The 20857-nt window shown below is 39.0% G+C and overlaps 1 protein-coding gene across 2 annotated transcripts in view; it reads right to left on the bottom strand.

The window, feature by feature from the left end:
* The window catches only part of dhx8 (DEAH (Asp-Glu-Ala-His) box polypeptide 8), a 58675-nt gene that overhangs the window by 29693 nt on the left and 8125 nt on the right, over positions 1 to 20857 (bottom strand). The window contains exons 5-15 of one of the 2 annotated variants that reach the window (XM_073071582.1): positions 18217 to 18320; positions 12767 to 13099; positions 11829 to 11846; positions 11544 to 11688; positions 11154 to 11357; positions 10240 to 10327; positions 9236 to 9333; positions 8479 to 8626; positions 6868 to 7049; positions 6065 to 6259; positions 841 to 1026 (exon numbers count right to left, since the gene is read on the bottom strand). In XM_073071582.1, the coding sequence (XP_072927683.1) occupies positions 841 to 1026; positions 6065 to 6259; positions 6868 to 7049; positions 8479 to 8626; positions 9236 to 9333; positions 10240 to 10327; positions 11154 to 11357; positions 11544 to 11688; positions 11829 to 11846; positions 12767 to 13099; positions 18217 to 18320 (1701 nt within the window). The remainder of the gene's footprint in view (positions 1 to 840; positions 1027 to 6064; positions 6260 to 6867; positions 7050 to 8478; positions 8627 to 9235; positions 9334 to 10239; positions 10328 to 11153; positions 11358 to 11543; positions 11689 to 11828; positions 11847 to 12766; positions 13100 to 18216; positions 18321 to 20857) is intronic. The other variant, XM_073071583.1, reaches the window with a different exon arrangement.

The following is a 20857-nucleotide window of genomic DNA, read 5'->3' as shown; positions in this document are numbered from 1 at the left end:
GGCTTGGCCAGTTGGCAATGGCTTGGCTCAGCTTATTTTTTTCTACTGTCGTTTGTGAGTGAACACTGGATGTTCAGTGATAATAATGGTAAATACCGTATGCAGTTTAGTACCTCCATGAATATTTATTTTTCAATTTTTTTAAGAAAAAAGATTACTTTTAGGAAAGGTTTTTAAAAATGTTTCATTTCAATTTGTAGCTGTTAAACTGTTACTAATAGTAAAACAATGAATACACATAAATAAGCAACAGGACTCATCCTTTTTCCTTTAGAAGTCTATAATTATTGTTACTAATTCATTAATGATGATTTCTGTTCAAAATTATCATGGCATGGCACACAAGAGAACTTTTTTTCAAGAAAATTATTGCAAATTTGGACACGCTATCAAAAACGTTCACTACCCTGATCTAGAGTAAAGAGAGAAACAGAATAAACTGGGGAAAAAAATCATTTTATATACAATCTGCAACTCCATCTTAATTTGTGTAACTTTACAATACAAACTTGACTTATATGGACATATTAGATAAGCATAGGTAACTGGCTCATTTCAAGGATGCAATTAAATTGAACTTTAAAGAAGGGTTGTAAAATTAAACATTTTCAGAATTTAAGGCATCATCCAAATCTCTCAAATTATATTGACTCAGTCTGACCTGTGAGCCAGTCACATCTTAATTTTTGACTTCTGCGTCAAGTAAGTAATAGTACTAAGGAAGAATAGTTTTTACTGACAAGCTAGTTGATGCACTTATGTGTCTGACTTATTTCAGGAGTTTAATATGTAATGTTCACCATTTAATGGGTTTTCAACCAAGAAAAAAAGATAGTTTACCTTCTTCAGCAGCCCAAACAGAACATCGGTATGTATGGTCCTCTCATGAGCCTCATCCAACATGATGATAGCATATGGAGACAGGTCAGGATCTATTAGACACTCTCTCAGCAACATACCATCAGTCATGTACTTTATTACCGTTTCTGGACTGGTACAATCTTCAAATCGAATGGTGTAACCAACCTACAACATTCAATAGAAACAGTGAAAATGAATGCTCTCTCCCATTCCTACCAGCTATAGTTACTACCTAAAATTTTTACAGTTTAAAATTACTTAGTACTGTTTGTGAGATATACATCAATTAAAAACTGCTACTGCAAAGTTAATTTGTACAAGGTTTCACTCATGACACAACAGATTGAGAAAACAAACTAAAACCTGGGTGAAGAATGGAAGGAACTGCCACAGTGAGCAAGGTCAAAGCAACTTGAATTGCACCACTTAATGGAGCACACCAGCACACTCAAAATCATTACAATTTTATAGACTGACACTGCATGATCCACTGAAATTGGTTTTCTTTAACTTTGCAACATGGAAGATGCAGGGCACACAAAAACAAGAATGAATCTACTGCATCCAATTTCCCTCAGCTTTAATTAAGGTATGAACTGCACTGCCTCAGTATGTTGGAGCTGCACTCATTTCTGATACCCACCTCTTTGACCTGCTCCAGAACCCATGGCAGTTATTTGTCTGGTTTAGTTGAGTTCTGGCCAATAATGATCCCCAAGATGCTGACTGTGGGATACTTGGAAATGGTAATGCCACTGACTGTCAGACAAATGTGGTTGGACTCTTGGCTGTGGTTATGTTATGCCACTTATTAACAATGATTATTATCCAGATCTTGTCAAATGAAGGCGCCAAATGCATTTTCAAGGCTGTGGCAAATGCACTTCAACATTGTGCATTCATCACTGACATCCTCATTTGACTTCATAAATATTGGAATGAAGTTCACTGCTGAAGCAGCTGAAAGTGGCTGGGCCAGGGCACAGCTTTGAGGAACTTCTGCTGAAAGGCCTCTGGACTGGCACAATTGGCCTTCAACAACCATAACAGTTTTTCTTGATGCCTGTGTACCTTTTTACCAGAGCAGCTTGATGCCATATTAAGTTAAGTGATGCCTTGATGCTAAGAGTAAGTCACTCACATCTAACCAATGGGATTCACCTCTTTGGACCAAGGTGATATTGAGGTCTGGAGCTGAGTGATCCTGATGAAACTCAAACAAATGATGCACTAAGAGATTAGTGGTGAGTAAATGCCACTATTGTAGAGCCTTCTCATTACCGTAATTGAGAGATGACTGGGAAGTAAATAGCAAGAGTGGATTTCTCCTATTTGTTGAGCATAAATGGCCAATTTTTCATATTGTAAGATGGTACTGCTGTAGCTGTGCTGGAAAGGTTTGGAGGAAGGCACAGCTAATTCTCAAATGTGAGTCATCAGTATTACAACCAGGACATTTTCTGGCCCAAATGCATTCACTGTTATCTAGTATTCTTGGTTATTTCTTCATATCACATGGTGAGAAGGCCAACTTCTGTAATGGTAATGATCTCAGTTGTCAGCCAAAAGCCACACAATATTTCAAGGTGAAAATGGTGACTAAAATGGTTCAGCCTAGACTGCTATCATTTTACTCTTAGCTTGGAAACACAAGAGACTACAGATGCTAGAATCTGGACCAAAAACTATTGGAGGAACTCAGTGAGTCAGCCCTGACACAGGGTCTTGACATGAACTGTTGACCATCCCTTTGCCTCCATGGATGCTGCTTGACTCATTAAATCCCTCCAGCCCTCTTGCTATTGTTGATTCTAAACTCTATTATGAGCAAATCAGCTACCACCTCAGCACAACAATCAACTATTTCTCATTGCATGTACACCAGTCTCAATTGCTATTGAGCTTTTTGCAAACTACGAGACACAGCAGTCACCAGAAGACAAAAATAAATTGGAAGCATCGGGTCAAGCAAAACACAATCAAATGCCCCAAGCTGACAGCAATCTATCAGAGATTCTGTTGATACACCAGATACTCAAACGTATAAAAGTGGTTGGTGGTGTGGTTGCTTTCTTTGAACATGGAAAACAAAAGCGGAGGACATCCACAAGCACAACAGGGAAGAGATCAGATGCATGCTGAAAGAGCCGATGGGAGAGGACTGCAAAAAACAGAGGTCTTTAATGACATAGAAACAACTATTGTTGACCATGTCCTACACCATAGCCTGTCCATGCATGAGGCTGGTCTAAGGGTGCAGTCTAATGTGCCACATCAATTACCTGGACATTCAGGAATGAGAATCACTGAGACACAACATCACTGATTTACACCAGTATGTTACGTAACTAAGTTTTGACATGTAAAAAACAATACTTTTCCCTCTATAAATAGTGTGCTACGGTAAGGTGGAAGTATACTTATTTTTTCATAGAACTGAAAGAAGACCTCAGGCTGGTGGATGAGCCAAAAGTGTTCAATGCTGGACAAGAGCATTTCAGTTCAGATGGTGCTAGTGAACGATGCCATACGCTTGCATGAAATACAGACAGCTGTAATTGCAGATTGCACCATCTTCTCATATATTCGTACCACTGGTATATGACAATTGATAGGATGTTGAAATGTCACATCAAAATGAAACAGATGTAGAGTGCCCTTTGCTAGAAACAGTGATAGGTTTAAGAAGCCAAGGTATCTGTATGTACAGGTAAGTTGTCAATATTGTACAAGTTTTACAAAGTAGTATAGTGCATTCTGGTTATTTGGGACACATTGGGACCAGTACATTTTGGCCCAATTAGCCTAAGTTTCATAGAAAAGGTAAAAAGGTATTTTTAAAAAAAGGACAAATTACTGTTGAGTAACAAATCATATATTAAAATGAAATAACAAGCAAATTAGAAAACTACTAATACTAATATTACTACAGTACTATAAAACTCTGTATTAGTTCCTCATAGTTATCAAAGGAGGAAATTATCCAGAGTACACGGCCGTGTTCTTTCGACTGAGTGTAATGAACAAAATCAGCGTAGACCTAGTGCAGGTAATGGACTGCCTTCATACAATGCTTTCGATGACTGCATCCTACAAATCTTTATTTTCATTGCAACATTCAAGATGATTGTCGATACCTTCAAAATTCTTCATAGTTCCTAACTTGAAGTAGTGAAATTGCTTCATTTTTACTCCCAGCTGTTTCTGGCATTCCCAAGTCTGAATGCTTGAAATTGCAATTAGCAAAACAGTTTGGAATTGTCTTACTGTATATTTCTTGCCAACTATCAGACAAAAATCACTGTTTTCTGAACACAAACTGACGCAACTCACACCATTTAAAAACTACTTGCTCCGAGCACTGTGTCATGTCTAACGGCTACACAATTGCACGTGACTGACACTAGCTAGAAACTGTTTGACAACAGTCTCCTGTCACAAGTAAGTGACAATGTCCCAAGTAAACAAAGCGAATCCTTGCCACTTTCTCGATTAGTTTTTGTTCTTTAAGAGTTGTCCCAATTAACCAGAATCCACTGTACTGTATTCCTTCTCACTCTTCCATGTGTTTCACTTTGTCTTCTCTACTGTATTTAGAGGATTTACAGAGCTGGAGTTCAATGCGATACCACATAAATTCATCTAGGTTGATGAAGTTAGCTTCAATATGTCTAAGACAAGGAGGTGAGGGAGTAATGTTGTAGGGCAAAGGGCGACAGGGCAGGTACCATGCTGGAGAGGTTCAAACATTACCATGTGTGCAGCCATACCAGACACTAACGTTCTAACATACATCCTAATGATTGGGTCATGTAACAACCCCACATCTTAACACATTTCTTGATGGGCTTTACAGACAAGCCTTAGCATCCGAGGAGGAACAGGATGCCAGGGTCAATGTCCTACACTATGTCATCATATGAGACAATGTATCTTTCCACCACTCATCTGCAATGACAGACTGGTTTCAGGCTCACACATGCATGTCCATGGATTTCCTTCCATCATACTCCCATTCTTCAACCCTATTGAAGAGTTTTTTTCCTCCTGGAGTTTTAAAGTCTATAACAAGCATCTTTATGATGAAATGTTGACGTCATGACTGAGGCTGGTCAGATAATCACCCTATCAGACTGCCAGGGCTGGATTAGGCAATTCCCCTACTGCATCACTGGGGAGCACATTCTGTGATGTTGATGAAAGCGCCTGGTCCAACATCAGGGAAAGAATAGATCAATGCTGACCATTATCTCACTGCATTTCTGTTATCCAGAGATGTAAGATTTTTTCCCCTAAAGATGTGAGCAATTTTGTCTTCGACTTTCATGTAATGACAGATAGTAAATGACTGAGATTACAGTGAAAAGTGTATGTATGTTTTCATTCTTGCATCTTATTTTGATGGTTCTTCAATGCTTACTCATGATTGGAGTTGTAATCATATTTACACTAATGGACTAAATGTCCCATCTCTGGCATCATACACAGTATGCAACAAGAATCACACCGCACGACTGACTACACTGTTCATGTTATGCCTCAACGAGAAGGGTGGTCACTGTTTTGCTAGTACGTAATTATTTGGTGACTGCTTATGTGTTAGTGATGCAATGTTGTGGACTACTGTTTTAATTGAATTATTCATTTTTTGTCTTGATGGACTAAGTGTGTTTTGAGTGAGAACGGGGAATTTTGCGGGCTGTGTCGACTATTTTGATCAGTGTGGTTAAGCGACTGAGAAAAACTTTGATTGTGGATTGCTTCCCTCTGCTGTTCAGCATGCAGACTTGCAGCTTCACCTGACTTGCATCATATTTTTTTGGGTATACTTGCTCTTCAGCATTTTCACCGAACCAGGAAAGATCCACAGGTTTGATTGTAATGGCATAGTGATAGATACGCCAAGCCAGATTGTGCAGGATTTTAGTGGGGTTAACTTTTGGTAATTTTTATAGAAATGATAATGTATTATCTTTAAGAAAAACTTATTTTAGGATTTCCAGCATCTGCAGAATTGCATGTTTAAAATATATTGTTTATACTTAAAAAAATTGTTGATAATGTGGAAAAAGGAGACACTGCATTAAATCAGAAAGCAATTTATCTTAGTAACCTCAAATGACAATAACTGGCTAACCATTAAAATGGTAGCATCTAGTAATTTATGAAAGTTCAAATTTTAACATAGATGATTTCAGCTTACCTCTTGACCCAAGCAGCAACCATACTCTTCCGACACTCTTTTGGCAACTGACATTGCAGCCACACGCCTTGGTTGTGTGCACCCAATCTTGCCTCGGGTTGTATATCCTGCCTCTGCCAAGTACTGGGTTATCTGAGTGGTCTTACCAGAACCAGTCTCCCCGATGACAATCAGGACTTGATTGTCATGCACAGCCTACAAAAGAGAAAAACATTTCATTACCAAAAATATTGTTTTCCAAAAGAATTTTTATCAGAAAAGGTGCCTCATATAGGAACATCCAGTTGTGTGCCAGGCTTCAAGAGGATAAATCAAGCAATATATTTGCACTTCAAAGTTGTTTACCAAGTAGTATTATAGGTAGATAACTAACCAGTTGTACATTGAAAATGTTAAAATTAATATTGTTCTGGCTTTTTTTCTTTATCAGACCAAACTATTCAAGCTTTAAATTAATAACATGCTCCTAAGTATAACAAGCCCTGAAAAAATGTATTAATTTATTTTTTAATAGATTTAATGGATGCTGCTACTCATATAGGGAGAAGAGCAACATCACCCAGGGATGTGAAGCTGTAGCACCACCTGGTGGCCTGCAATTCCAGCAATCAAAGGCAGCAGAGACAAAAAGGACTGCAGATGCTGCAATCGAAAGCAACAGATTCTTTGGTGTTACAGCAATTACTAAACCTGTTGACAAGGAATTTCCTTTTTAATCAAACACTTCATTGCAGTATTTTCACACAGAGTAAGACGACATTTGAAAATATATACATTTATGTGATAGATTGCAAATGTTATACCTGAACCAACTGCTCCTTAAGTCTGTAGATTGGTAGGCTCTCTCTCTGCTCAAGAATTGACAATTGGGTTTTACGTCCATAAGATGCTTTGTTCCCTCCAAAGGCATGCTTTTTCCACTCAGGTATGTCTTGCGGCATCATTCCTATGCCCCTCATGTTTGCTGCAATCTGTCGGCCATCAACTAGAAATAAAGACCATCATTTTATATCTAGACCAACTGCAATAATTTATTTCACTCACACATTAAAATGAAGTTTTATTCAGAGAAAGGGAGAAGCAAAAGTTTTAGTGAGCAAGGTACTTCTTTTTGCAATAGCAATCAAGAGTTCAAATCCAGTCAAATTTCTAAGCATAGATATTTCAACATCTACAGCAATAAAACACCAAATCGAAAAGTGTACAGCTGGTTTCTAGTCAGGTCACAAAATTGCCATAATATTCGCAATAACTAACCACTTCAGGAAAAGCATAAACAATTTTTGCAAAAGACTTAGCACTGATGCAATGGAGAGAGGTAGATTACTAACACCAAGTACCAGTGCCTTGCCCTGCAACTTCACCTTTGATAATTTCATATGATCAAGTGGCATAAAAGATTCTAATCCTTGCATCAAAAGCTGACGAGGCGTACAGGAGCGAGATACATCAGCTGGTTGTCACAACAACAACCTTTCAATGTCAGTGAGACCAAGGAATTAAGTGTGGACTTCAGGAAGGGGCAATCAAGGGAACGCATAGCAGATCTCATCGAGGGATCAGCAGTGGAAAGGGTGGTCAGTTCCTGGGTGTCAACATCTCTGAAGATTTATTCTGGGCCCAACATATTGATGCAATCATAAAGGCAGGATAGCCACTATACTTCATTAGTTTGAGGAGACTTGGTATGCCTCCAAAGACTTTTGCAAAGTTCCACAGAAACACCATGGAGAGCATTCCAACTGGTTGCATTACTGTCTGGTATGGAGGGAACACTGCAAAAGATCGGAAACAGCTGCACAAAGTTGCAAATTCAGCCACTTCCACCATGGGCGCTTGCATCAAACATACATTCAATAGGCGATGACTCAAGAATGTGGCATCCTTCATTAAGGACCCCCTGCACCCCAAGACATGGCCTCTTCTCACTGTTACCATCAAGGTGATGGTACAGGAGCCTGAAGTTTCAGGAACAGCTACTTCCCCTCCATTATCAGGTTTCTGAATGGACATTGAACCCATGAACACTACCTCACTATTTTTTGGGGTTTTTTTGTTTGCTCTCTTTTTGCATTACTTATTTAATTAAATTGCAATAAGTATATATAAAAATATTTTTACTATGTCTTGCAATGTATTGCTACTGCAAAATAACAAATTTCATGGCATACAGTATGCCAGTGATACTAAACTCTATTTTTATTCGGATTCCCACTTTGAGCAGATAAAAACACAAAAAGAATAAAATCTACAATCTTTTAATAATTCTCCCAATAGTAACTTAGACCAGAAAACCATTAAAACACTACATTATTAATTACTGAAATACAGGATCAGCAGAAGTCACAATTTATAATCAATATTTTTTTATCCCCATCCTTTGCGCAAGGAAAATATTCTAGCCATCAGCGTACCATCAGGTAGTGGATCAACCCAATGTTTATTGAGTCCCATTGGGATCGAATCCATTTCTGCCTCTCGTTGTGCTTGCTTCATTTCCCGCCTTTCCTTAGCCAAAGCACTCTGCATCATGGCAGCCTGAGACAGAGAGCCATCAGGGTTCTAAATCAAACATAAACCAGCAGGTTAGCAATTAAAGAAAACATTCATAGTACCCAACAAATGTGAATTTTAAAAATTGAAGAAAATAGAAACCTAAAATAAAAACAAGAAAACGCATGTCAGGTAATATCTTTGAAATGGGAATGTTTCAGGTAACAGACCCTTCATTAGCAGAACAAACAATTGAGGTTTGAAACTTTTCATACAAATTGTGCCAGAAAATGCATTTCAGGAAATAATCTCACTTTGTCATCACTACCTACACCTCTGCAAAAATAAATTTTACAATCAGGAATACTCTGCGAAACTTTGGCTCAATTGTTTTTAAATACCAGCACTTGTAGTTTCCAAATTCAAATGAGTTCAGAATTTCTTTGCAAATAATGCATTACCTCACAAACAAAATAGCACTTACAGAATTGTCACAATTAAAAGCAGAGGAACATTCATGCCTCAATGGTAAAGTGTGGATTAATTTCTAATTTATTACATTAAAAATAAAGCAGCAAAATGCTTCAAAAGAGGTGGAAGTTGAAAAACATTTTGCAAATTCTATTTAAAGCATATATGTATAAATGTTGAGTTTCTGGATTTAATTGCTCTGAATACCTTTACTATCTTAACAGGACTCATGTCCATGCTCTGCTTGGTATGCCCTCTGAGGAATGGCGGCTCTTCTTCCACAAGCTCTATTTCCAAGTCTTCATCTGAAAAATAGTACAGAAAATCACGCAAAGTTTCAGAGCTCCGCAAAATAAAAGGCAAGTAGATTTTTTAAATTTGATTTTGAATGTAAAGCCACAGTTGGCATCCTATTGATCAAGTTGCTTCTTCTACACTAATCTATTCAGAAGGATCTTATCATTAGTTGGGAAGTCCAGTGTCTAATTCCCATGTTCTTCCTTGCATGTGTCATGATCTACCATAGCACAAAATTGATTGAAACAACTCAATTTGTACAAAATGCCTCTTGTACACTGAAGAGCCAAAAGCTTGCTTATAGTTAAAAGGCAACTTTTAAAAATAAAATCATGAATAAAAAGTTAGAAATGTAACAATAAATTTTACAGGAGTGAGAACACACCAGCATAACCATCACGAGGAAATCTGCAGATGCTGGAAATTCAAGCAACACACACAAAATGCTGGTGGAACGCAGCAGGCCAGGCAGCATCTATAGGGAGAAGCACTGTCGATGTTTCAGGCCGAGACTCTTCGAAGCATTTTGTGTGTGTAGCATAACCATCAGCACCTTTGATTGAGAAAAGGTGCTTTAAATACAGTAAGTCAAAGCACTTAACGAACATTTACAAACACAATTTAACACCATGGCATATAAATGCTATTATACACAGTATCTTAAAAGGAGGCACCGCGCCCCCTTTAAAGCTATTGGAGATTGCGTTGGCTTAAGGTTGAGGAGACACAACAGAGACTGTGGGTTAGATAAAATTGATTTAGGAAGAGAATTCCAGAATTTAAGACCCAAGCAGCTGAAGGGATAGCTGTAAATTCATTGTGATGAAACCCAAGCACAAAGTAAACAAAGATGAAAAAGTGATTTAACAATTAGTGTACATTTTTCACGCTGTAAAGTGAAAAATGGTGAATACCTTCTTCATCATCAACTTTAGGCAGGATACCCGTTTCTTCATCGAAGTCTGGATACTCTTCCTTGGAGATTACATTTGCTGCAATCATCTGAAATATTGTTTAAGGAGAAAAATATTATAGAAGCAATCAAATATAATTGGTCCTTAAAAACACTATGGTTAAACTTTGCTGCCGGCCTGTATCCAAAGAAAACAATGGCATTCTGTCACTCCCAAACTTTAGCAGACTCACTCAAATAGACGTGCTTAGTAACAGATCCCAGTGCATCCTTCACTGCTCCACTGCTGGAATCAAACAATGGAGCCCTATGTAGTTACCAGTATCCACCACCAATGAGAAATCTACCTCCCAGTTCCTCTCCCAGCCAAACCTGGCACAGAAATTGAGATCTCACTTATAGTGCCTCCTGGCCTGAAAATTCAGTGAAAACAGAAAGTAATTAATTTTTTTTTGCATTTAAAATATTACAGTAATTTTTATCTTTTCATAGGTTTCTGAACTTTTGATATATTTGAACTTTACAGCTTTCACAGGAGGCAAGAACTTGAGGTCAGCTTTTATTTTTATTGAAGGCTGTGCAGTGTCCCAGAGATAGGGCCTCAGCACTATGCTATTAGTGGTTTATTTTCTGCCATGACCTTGTTACACCTCAAGAGTCAGCCACACTCAGCCTCTGCATCCATGTACGACATGTAGAAGTTTCAGGTGGCAATGTGGGTCCTACCCAATTCAGCCCTATGGATCTAATAGATTGGCATAGTGCTTCCCAATGATAGGAATATACAAATGCAGAAACTTTATTGACACTTTATTCAGATTGATCAATCACCTCGGAAACACCAGCTCAAATTGAGCTAAAAAAAAATCCGTTATGTCTGCCATTTGATAGGTTAATCTCTGAACAGGGTCCTACCTGCTTAATTTCCCATTTCTCTGGATCGGAGATTTTTGTGAGACGTTTGCGCTCCAAAACATCATCCTCTACCTCGGGAGTGTTCACCAATGACAAGTTACTAGGTCTGTCAGGGTTCCTCATGGCAGCTTCCTCATTGCTTTCACCTCCAACATTACGCCGTCGGTTTGGATTTAGATCCTCTCCAGTCTCTTGATCTACATCCTAATGAGCCAGAATAAACCAGAAAATTTTAAAATCAAAGCAGAAATGATATTTTCTTGGATTTCAAATTTAAAGTCAGATAGTCTTTTCCATCCCCTCCCCAACTCGGGCATGGGTCAAACTTTAACCAGTTTTGAACTTCATTTGAATATTCAAAAATCTTAATTCAAAATTGCAAATAATTACCTTCATACTTAAGCTTGTTTTGGACCCAGTGAATGATAACACTTTAATCTTTACTCTTTGACCTTTGCTAACAACATCAGCAACATTGGCTACACGCCCCTCTCGTCGAAGCTCAGATATGTGCACCAAGCCTTCCCATCGTTTTCTGAAAGTGCAATGAAAAAAAATTACTGGCAAGTTGACCACAATAATTATACATAATTCTACTTACATGGTGAATGATGTATTTTGAAATAATACTGTAAGCTCTACATTTCTTAAAACAGTTAATACATTGAAACACACCTGAGGAACGGTTGGTATCTGAAACATCCAAGAAAAACACAGATAAAAAAAATATAATCAATAGACAGGTTTGCAATTTTCATTTAAGAATTTCCATAAAATCAGTAATAGTATTAAAATTTTAGAGACAAAATCGACACGGAATTATATTACAAAATCATATCAATTCAAATCATGCTCCAAGGTACATAGAATCTAGGGCACCATTTCCCAGTAATAATTTTAACAAATATTTTAATACATGGTAGAGAAATAGGCTTCAATCATTTCCTGTTGCACTTGAGTCAAAGTATGACATACTTTGCTTCCTTCTACCTACAGAATGCAAAGCAATGGTTTCCCCATGAAACTATCATAAATAAAAATTAATTTTGTGCAGACTTGAGCCTTGTAAACTTACAAAATTGGAAGAACACAAAGCTCAGCTCTAAAGACTTAGTTACAAATTTCAATCTCAAAATACTTAAACAATTGTCTATTATTATTCCAAATGTATTTTTCCTCTATAACTTAAATAATCCTTTTGAACAAATAAGGAGACAGCTTGGCTATTATTTTGCAAGGGAAGAACAAGCCTTTTGTTCTAAGCACATCTGGATATCTCCTTTCACCATCCAGAACTTGGAAGCATTGGCTGAGCAGTATACATGGAAGGGAAAACACTCCTCCTTGCAGCAATAACTGTAAGAAACTATTTGACAGAAATTAAAACACTGAGGATTTGGGAATTTTTATTCGCATGCAGGAAACTGATGCAAAAGGAAATTTGTGACACATGCCTTGAAATGTCATTTACCCAATATCAATATAGTCAAACAGTTCGCAGCATATTTGAGGTTTTTTTAATTTGAAAAATTATAATCATATCACTCAAATCCAATTTCTCAAGTGTTCACACTATTGCAATGACTTCTTACACTACCTGCCGCTTACTATACCTTAAACCTTCCAGCTGTACAAAACATCCAAACTGCATGATACTGGTGACTTTGCCGTTGTATATTTCACCAACAGATGGTTCTTCAGGTGGAGGCCTGTCGACATATCTTTCTTTCCTTTTCTCACAGCTCTTTTCTCTAGTTCTGAAACGTTCCTTATGATCTCGGCTTGGGCTCCGACTCCTGCTTCTGGATCGCCTGCTGAATTTACCTTTGTTCCGGTCTCTCGAGTGCGATCTGGACCTCGACTTGCGATGACGCTTCCGGTCCCTGTCTCTGTCTCGGTCTCTACTATGACTGCGACTCCTTTTCTTTTTCTTTACTTTTTCAGAGCTATGAATGAGAAACAATTCTACTTTTACAAACTTGAAATAAATCATGACAATATTTCACCGGACAAAGAAAAACATCTGAAGAGAATCATGAGAAAGGCAGAAATATGCTGACCTGAATATCAACACAAATCCAGTTTAAGGGTAGCTTATCAGTCTAATTAACGTCCTCTTGGAGAGGGAGTAGGTCTGAGATTACCATCTAATATTTATGATGGTAAACTGTCATTACATTGGCTAGTTTAATCAGTGTTACTGGTCTCATTCTGCTTAATATATCAATTGACAAGGCTGGCGCTGGCAAGACATGGCAACATTTTGCAGGCAGCAAAAAATCTTTAACTATTCTACTAAATATACTTTTTCTGGACTATGGTCACTGCAATCCGCAGCCTGTGATTTCCCTTTGGGAGTTGTACTTTTTAAGCCATCTGCATGAACTGCTGTTTTTGCATTTTTCCTGAAGGATTCGGCGAACTGAACTCTCCAGATTGCAGGTACGGCCGCAGCGGCCATTGCTGGGTAGACTTTGAGCCAGGTTGAAGCAGTGGGGCCCAGGCCCGAGAGCAAAAAACTGATGTTGAGCAGAACTATGCGACAAGCCAGACAAAGGTGAAGGAAAAACTGATGTTCAGATGCAGCAATCGGGCTCCTGCATTGCCTGCAGTTTTGAACTGACTCCATGGCTGTGGAGTCAATTTCAAGATTCTGTGATTCATGCTGTGTATTACTTGTTTACTTTACTTTTTTAAAAATTGTTTACATGATTTGCTCTTTTTCGCACACTGGATGCTTGACAGTTTTTGTTGTGTGGGGTATTTTATGGATTCTATTGTATTTCTTCATTTTATAGCAGCCTACAAGACGATAAATCTCAAGATTGTATACAGTATATATACTTTGACAATAGACAATAGGTGCAGAAGTAGACCGTTCGACCCTTCGAGCCTGCACCGCCATTCTGAGATCATGGCTGATCATCTACTATCAATACCTGGTTCCTGCCTTGTCCCCATATCCTTTAATTCCCCTATCCATAAGATACCTATCTAGCTCCTTCTTGAAAGCATCCAGATAATTGGCCTCCACTGCCTTCCGAGGCAGTGCATTCCAGACCCCCACAACTCTCTGGGAGAAGAAGTTTTTCCTTAACTCTGTCCTAAATGACCTACCCCTTATTCTCAAACCATGCCCTCTGGTACTGGACTCTCCCAGCATCTGGAACATATTTCCTGCCTCTATCTTGTCCAATCCCTTAATAATCTTATATGTTTCAATCAGATCCCCTCTCAATCTCCTTAATTCCAGCGTGTACAAGCCCAGTCTCTCTAACCTCTCTGCGTAAGACAGTCCTGACATCCCAGGAATTAACCTCATGAATCTACGCTGCACTTCCTCTACAGCCAGGATGTCCTTCCTTAACCCTGGAGACCAAAACTGTACACAATACTCCAGGTGTGGTCTCACCAGGGCCCTGTACAAATGCAAGAGGATTTTCTTGCTCTTGTACTCAATTCCCTTTGTAATAAAGGCCAACATTCCATTAGCCTTCTTCACTGCCTGCTGCACTTGCTCATTCACCTTCAGTGACTGATGAACAAGGACTCCTAGATCTCTTCGTATTTCTCCCTTACCTAACTCTACACTGTTCAGATAATAATCTGCCTTCCTGTTCTTACTCCCAAAGTGGATAACCTCACACTTATTCACATTAAACGTCATCTGCCAAGTATCTGCCCACTCACCCAGCCTATCCAAGTCACCCAGAATTCTCCTACCATCCTCACATGTCACACTGCCACCCAGCTTAGTATCATCAACAAACTTGCTGATGTTATTCTCAATGCCTTCATCTAAATCATTGATGTAATTCGTAAACAGCTGTGGTCCCAATACCGAGCCCTGTGGCACCCCACTAGTCACCACCTGCCATTCCGAGAAACACCCATTCACCATTACCCTTTGCTTTCTATCTGCCAACTAGTTTTCTATCCATGTCAATATCTTCCCCCCAATGCCATGAACTCTGATTTTACCCACCAATCTCCTATGTGGGACCTTATCAAATGCCTTCTGAAAATCGAGGTACACTACATCCACTGGATCTCCCTTGTCTAACTTCCTGGTTACATCCTCGAAAAACTCCGATAGATTAGTCAAGCATGATTTACCCTTGGTAAATCCATGCTGGCTCGGCCCAATCGTATCACTGCTATCTAGATATGCCACTATTTCATCTTTAAAATGGACTCTAGCATCTTCCCCACTACTGATGTTAGGCTGACAGGACGATAGTTCTCTGTTTTCTCCCTCCCTCCTTTCTTAAAAAGTGGGATAACATTAGCCATTCTCCAATTCTCAGGAACTGATCCTGAATCTAAGGAACATCGGAAAATGATTACCAATGCATCCGCAATTTCCAGAGCCACCTCCTTTAGTACCCTAGGATGCAGACCATCTGGACCTGGGGATTTGTTAGCCTTCAGTCCCATCAGTCTACTCATCACCGTTTGCTTCCTAATGTCAATCTGTTTCATTTCCTCTGTTACCCTATGTCCTTGGCCCATCCATACATCTGGGAGATTGCTTGTGTCTTCCCTAGTGAAGACAGATCTAAAGTACTTATTAAATTCTTCTGCCATTTCTCTGTTTCCCATAACAATTTCACCCAATTCATTCTTCAAGGGCCCAACATTGTTCTTAACTATATTCTTTCTCTTCACATACCTAAAAAAGCTTTTGCTATCCTCCTTTATATTCCTGGCTAGCTTGCGTTCATACCTCATTTTTTCTCCCCTTATTGCCTTTTTAGTTAAGTTCTGTTGTTCCTTAAAAATTTCCCAATCATCTGTCCTCCCACTCACCTTAGCTCTATCATACTACTTTTTTTTTTATTGCTATGCAATCTCTGACTTCCTTTGTCAACCACTGTGGCCTCTTTCCCCCCTTTGAATCCTTCCTTCTCTTTGATAATAAATGTTCTTTGAACTTTCTGCAGCAAGGGCCCATGGTCCACACATCTAAGTAGTTCCAATTTAGAGTTGCCCATACTTACATGGAAATTTATGACACAGGGCTGACATTTGACCCATTGGTTCCGTGCCAGAATGCACTTACATTTTAAAGTCACCCCAGTAATACCAAAAGATTCCAGATTGATTGCAGCAACTGCTCACCAAGAAATTCTATTCCACGATACCAATATTATTCCTTTGCTTGAGAGGAGAAATGTAGATAATCCAGGAAATTATAGGTCTCATATCAGTGGTTGTACAGCTATTAAAGATTCTTAGAGATGGGAGTTATTCCCATTTGGAGGAACGTGGTCTGTTTAGAGACAGCATGGCTTTGTGTGGGGCAGGTCATGCCTTATAAACATCACTGAGGCTTTTTTTGGAGATGGTAATGAAGATAATTGATGAGGATAGGGCTGTGGATGTTTATGTGGATCTTAATGGGGTATTTGACAAGGTCTTGCATGATAGGTTGATAAAGAAAATTAAGATTCATGGGATCTAACTGTGACCAGGCAAGTTGGATTCAGAATTGACTTGCCCAGAGAAGACAGTGTTGTGCTGGAGGGGTGTTATTCTGGCTGGAGGTCTGTGACCAGTGGTGTTTTGCAGGGATCCATACTGGGTCCTCTGTAAATGAGATATGCAAACATCTTGAACAAAAATGCAGATGGGTCAGAAAGTAAGACAAGAAAATTGGTGGACTTGTGGACACTGAAGTCAAAGGATACAGAATATCCATTAGTTACAGTTATGGGCAAAGAAATAGCAGATGAAAGATACCCACCACCCTGCCATGCCATCTCTTTGCAGCTTTGAATTTGGGGAAACGTGAGACATTGCACTTTTGAAAATCAAATGTAAGGGGAAAGTACATAGTAAATGGCAGGATACTTAACAGCATTGATGTATATTGCTCCCTGAAAATGGCAACACTAAAAGATAGAGTGGTAAAGAATACTTGGCATGCTTGCCTTCATTACTAGGACCTGGAGTTCAAGAGTCAGGAAGTCATACTGCAGTATCATAAAACTTTGGTTAGACCGCACTTGTAGTACTGCATGCAATTCTGGTTGCGCCATTACAGGAAGCACATGGAGGCTTTGTAAAGAGTGCCCAAGAGATTTAGCAGGATGTTGCCTGGATTAGAAAGTATGAGCTATAAGGAGAGGTTGAACAAACTTGGGCTGTTTTCTCTGCAGTGAAGGTTAAGCAGAGACCTGATAGAAGTTTATAAAATGATGACAGACATAAACATAGTAGACAGTCAGAATCTTTTCCCCCTCATGATAGAAATGCCAAGTACTAGAGGGCATAGTTTTATAAAATCAGAGGGGGAAAGTTTAAGGGGGAAATGCAAAATATGTTTTCTTTTATTTACACAAATAGGTGCCTAGAATGGGCTGCAGGGACTAGTGGTGGAAGGAGATACAATAGTGGCATTCAAAGACTTTCAGATTGGCATGTGACTGTGCAGGGACTAGAGGGATATGAATCCTGTGCAGGCAGATGAGATTAGTTTAATTTGGCATCACATTCAATTCAGATATGTTGGACTGAAGGGCCTGTCCTGCTCTTTCGAGTTCAATATTTCAATAACTCGTTAAAAGTAAAAACTGCCTAATGGCTGCCAAAGTTAACCTTTTACTGACTTGAACAGTATCCTACCATCAATTTATTTAACTTCTGAAATAATGCCTGGACTTTTCTTTATTTTTTTCTGCCAAGTCTCCCCATAAACATTTCAATTCTACTTAGATGGCTTAATTTTGAAAGAAAGCTCCAGATATACTTTGGGTACTCTTTCTCAACAAGTTGCTACTTCTGTTCTGCCTGTCATTGTAGTTTTTTTTGTGCAATAACTATAACTTTGATCTGAAGGGAGTAAAATTGAAAAAGAAACTTCAATGTGAGAACAAGTTGAACCAGGTGAAAGTTGTGGTGAAGGGAAATTGGCTTGGTTTTGTAAAATAACTCAATACAGATCAGTAAACAGACCTAGGACTTTTCAGTCGGGACCACTTATTACACATCATTTGGTATCTATTCCTAGTCTATTAAAAAAAAATTATAAAATGTGCTTAATAGGACACTGTAAAAGTACCCGTGTTTGCTACTCTTTTTAATATCATTTTTTGATGGCATCAAGGCTTCAAGTTCCTTCAATGCATCTGCAGCCACTTTCAAATCATCTTCATCCAGTAAAGTCTGCAAAACAAAGAGTAAGTTTAGATTTTTTCAAAAAGACTTTTTAAAAGCCATGCAGCATCTGATTGCCTCAAATGCAACATAATTCAAGATCTCCAATGGGGTGCACCCTTCTAAGATTAATATGGAATATTGTACTGTTTGGACACAATTAGGTGGGTTGCAATTAAATTGATAAAATATCATGAAATGCACATATTAATTTAGTTGATGGCCACTCAGAAAGACTATCACATGATGCCTACAGTAATAGATCATGAAAGAGTCCTATCTCAAATCATAGAAAATGGCTTTTATTTCATAATATAAGTGGTAATTAGTTACATGTGCCTACAGTGATACCAAGATAAAAACCTAAAAAAGTCAAAATTATTCAAATGCACTGACCAAAAATGACATCTTTGTAAATCTAATAGTATTGCAATACTATAATATTCATGAATATTACAAATATTCCAACAACTCCTTCAAAATACTTGAGATGTCCACGTTGTTGAGTGTGAGAATGAGATCAGTGCACTAAGGAAGGAATTGCAAATTGCTTCAAATCAGAACTCTAATCTGATGAAAGGGCATCCCGAAAATGTTCATGCCCTTTCTCTTTCAGATACTAATCCCATCCACTTTGAATCACTGGAGAACAAAGATTTTGCTTCCTGAATATTTTTAGATATATCTTATGGATTTTGAGCTGTTGATCATGAAAATACCATGAAATTTCCCAATAAAGCACTATTTTGTAAAAATCCCATATTATTTGTTATTTCAATTCATGATTCAAGTCAATTAAAATGTTGCCCACAATGCAAGCTGAAAGGTTTTCTATCTTGTCCAGGCATGCTCAGGCAGAGCAAATGCTGCATGGCAGGACAGGTTTTAGAAAGGCTACAAAAGCATTACACACACACTGTTCTATGCATTGCGTCTGCATATATATTGGTTTGCGATCACATTGATGCGCATTGCATATTGTGAATACTCATTATAATAAAATAATTGCATTTTCAGGAGCATTTGTGATAGTAAAATGTCTCACCAATGTTGCAACAGCCAATATACTTTCTGTTATATTTGTGGCGAGTATACGCTTAAATCTCAAAGATAAAGCACGACTCCTCTTATTAAAGAAGTCTATGAGCTCTAACTTTGGGTGTAAATTTGGCAACCAAGACAAAGCCTGAGTTCCTCACATTTGTTGCACAACATGCGCTGTCAATCTTAGAGCTTGGCACAGAGGTATTTCGGAAAGCAACACGGTTTGCTGTCCCAATGATATGGCGAAAACAGAAGGATCATGTGACAGACTGCTACATCTGTCTGACCAGTGTGTCTGGTTTCTCTGCTAAAAATAAGAGATTCATTGAATACGCCAATCTCCCTACTGTCATGAGACCGCATAGCGACAGTCTTGCTGTACTGAAGCCACCAGAGACATGGAGTCTAGAGGAGGCAGAAGATGCCATGATGCAGAAGCCAGGAATAAAAACGACACTGATACAGATTTGGAACACCTTATGTCGAGTGAGTCTCAGCTGATAACTCAATCGGAGTTAAATGACACACACAAAATGCTGGTGGAACACAGCAGGCCAGGCAGCATCTATAGATAGAAGTACAGTGGACGTTTCAGGCCGAGACCCTTCGTCAGGACTAACTGAAAGAAGAGAGAGTATGAGATTTGAAAAGGGGAGGGGGAGATCTGAAATGATAGGAGAAGACAGGAGGGGGTGGGGTGAAGCTAAGAGCTGGAAAGTTGATTGGCAAAAGGGATACAAGGCTACAGAAGGGAGAGGATCATGGGACGGGAGGCCTAGGGAGAAAGAAAGGGGGAGGGGAGCACCAGAGGGAGATGGAGAACAGGCAAGGAGTGATTGTGAGAGGGGCAGAGAGAAAAAAAGGGGAGAGAGAGAAAAAAGGGGGGAGTAAATAAATAAGGGATGGGGTAAGAAGAGGAGGAGGAGCATTAACGGAAGTTAGAGAAATCAATGTTCATGCCATCAGGTTGGAGGCTACCCAGACAGAATACAGTCGGCCCTCCTTATCCGTGAGGGATTGGTTCCGGGACCCCTCGCGGACACCAAAATTTGCGGATGCTCAAGTCTCTTATTCAACCTGTCTCAACACGGTGAACCTTAGGACCCAGTGGAACCCCAGACCTTATTTAACCTGTCTCAGTGCTGTGGACATTAGGACCCAGCATCAGAGCTCTGAATCCGCAGTGTTTCTCTTCGTGAAAATAATCACGATTGAAAATAAAGTGGAAATAATAAAGCGATCGGAAAGAGGTGAAATGCCATCGGTCACTGGAAAAGCGTTAGGCTATGTCGGTCAACGATCGGAACAACTTTAAAGAATAAGTGAGAAAGGCTCTGCCACAATGAAAGCTACAATTATTACTAAGCAATGCAGTGGTTTAATTATTAGGTTTTGGGTTTTTGATCCTCCACATCAACCCAGCACGGTGGAGAGCGCACTTGGGAGCGGTCTGTCACTCGATCGAACTGGAGCCCGGCGCTGAAACATATGTTCTTAAGTGT

The sequence above is a fragment of the Hemitrygon akajei genome, chromosome 18 (genome assembly GCF_048418815.1).
Source record: "Hemitrygon akajei chromosome 18, sHemAka1.3, whole genome shotgun sequence".
NCBI classification, from domain to species: Eukaryota; Metazoa; Chordata; class Chondrichthyes; order Myliobatiformes; family Dasyatidae; genus Hemitrygon; species Hemitrygon akajei.
Note: the sequence above shows the minus strand (reverse complement) of the source record. Positions and strands in the feature narration are given on the sequence as shown.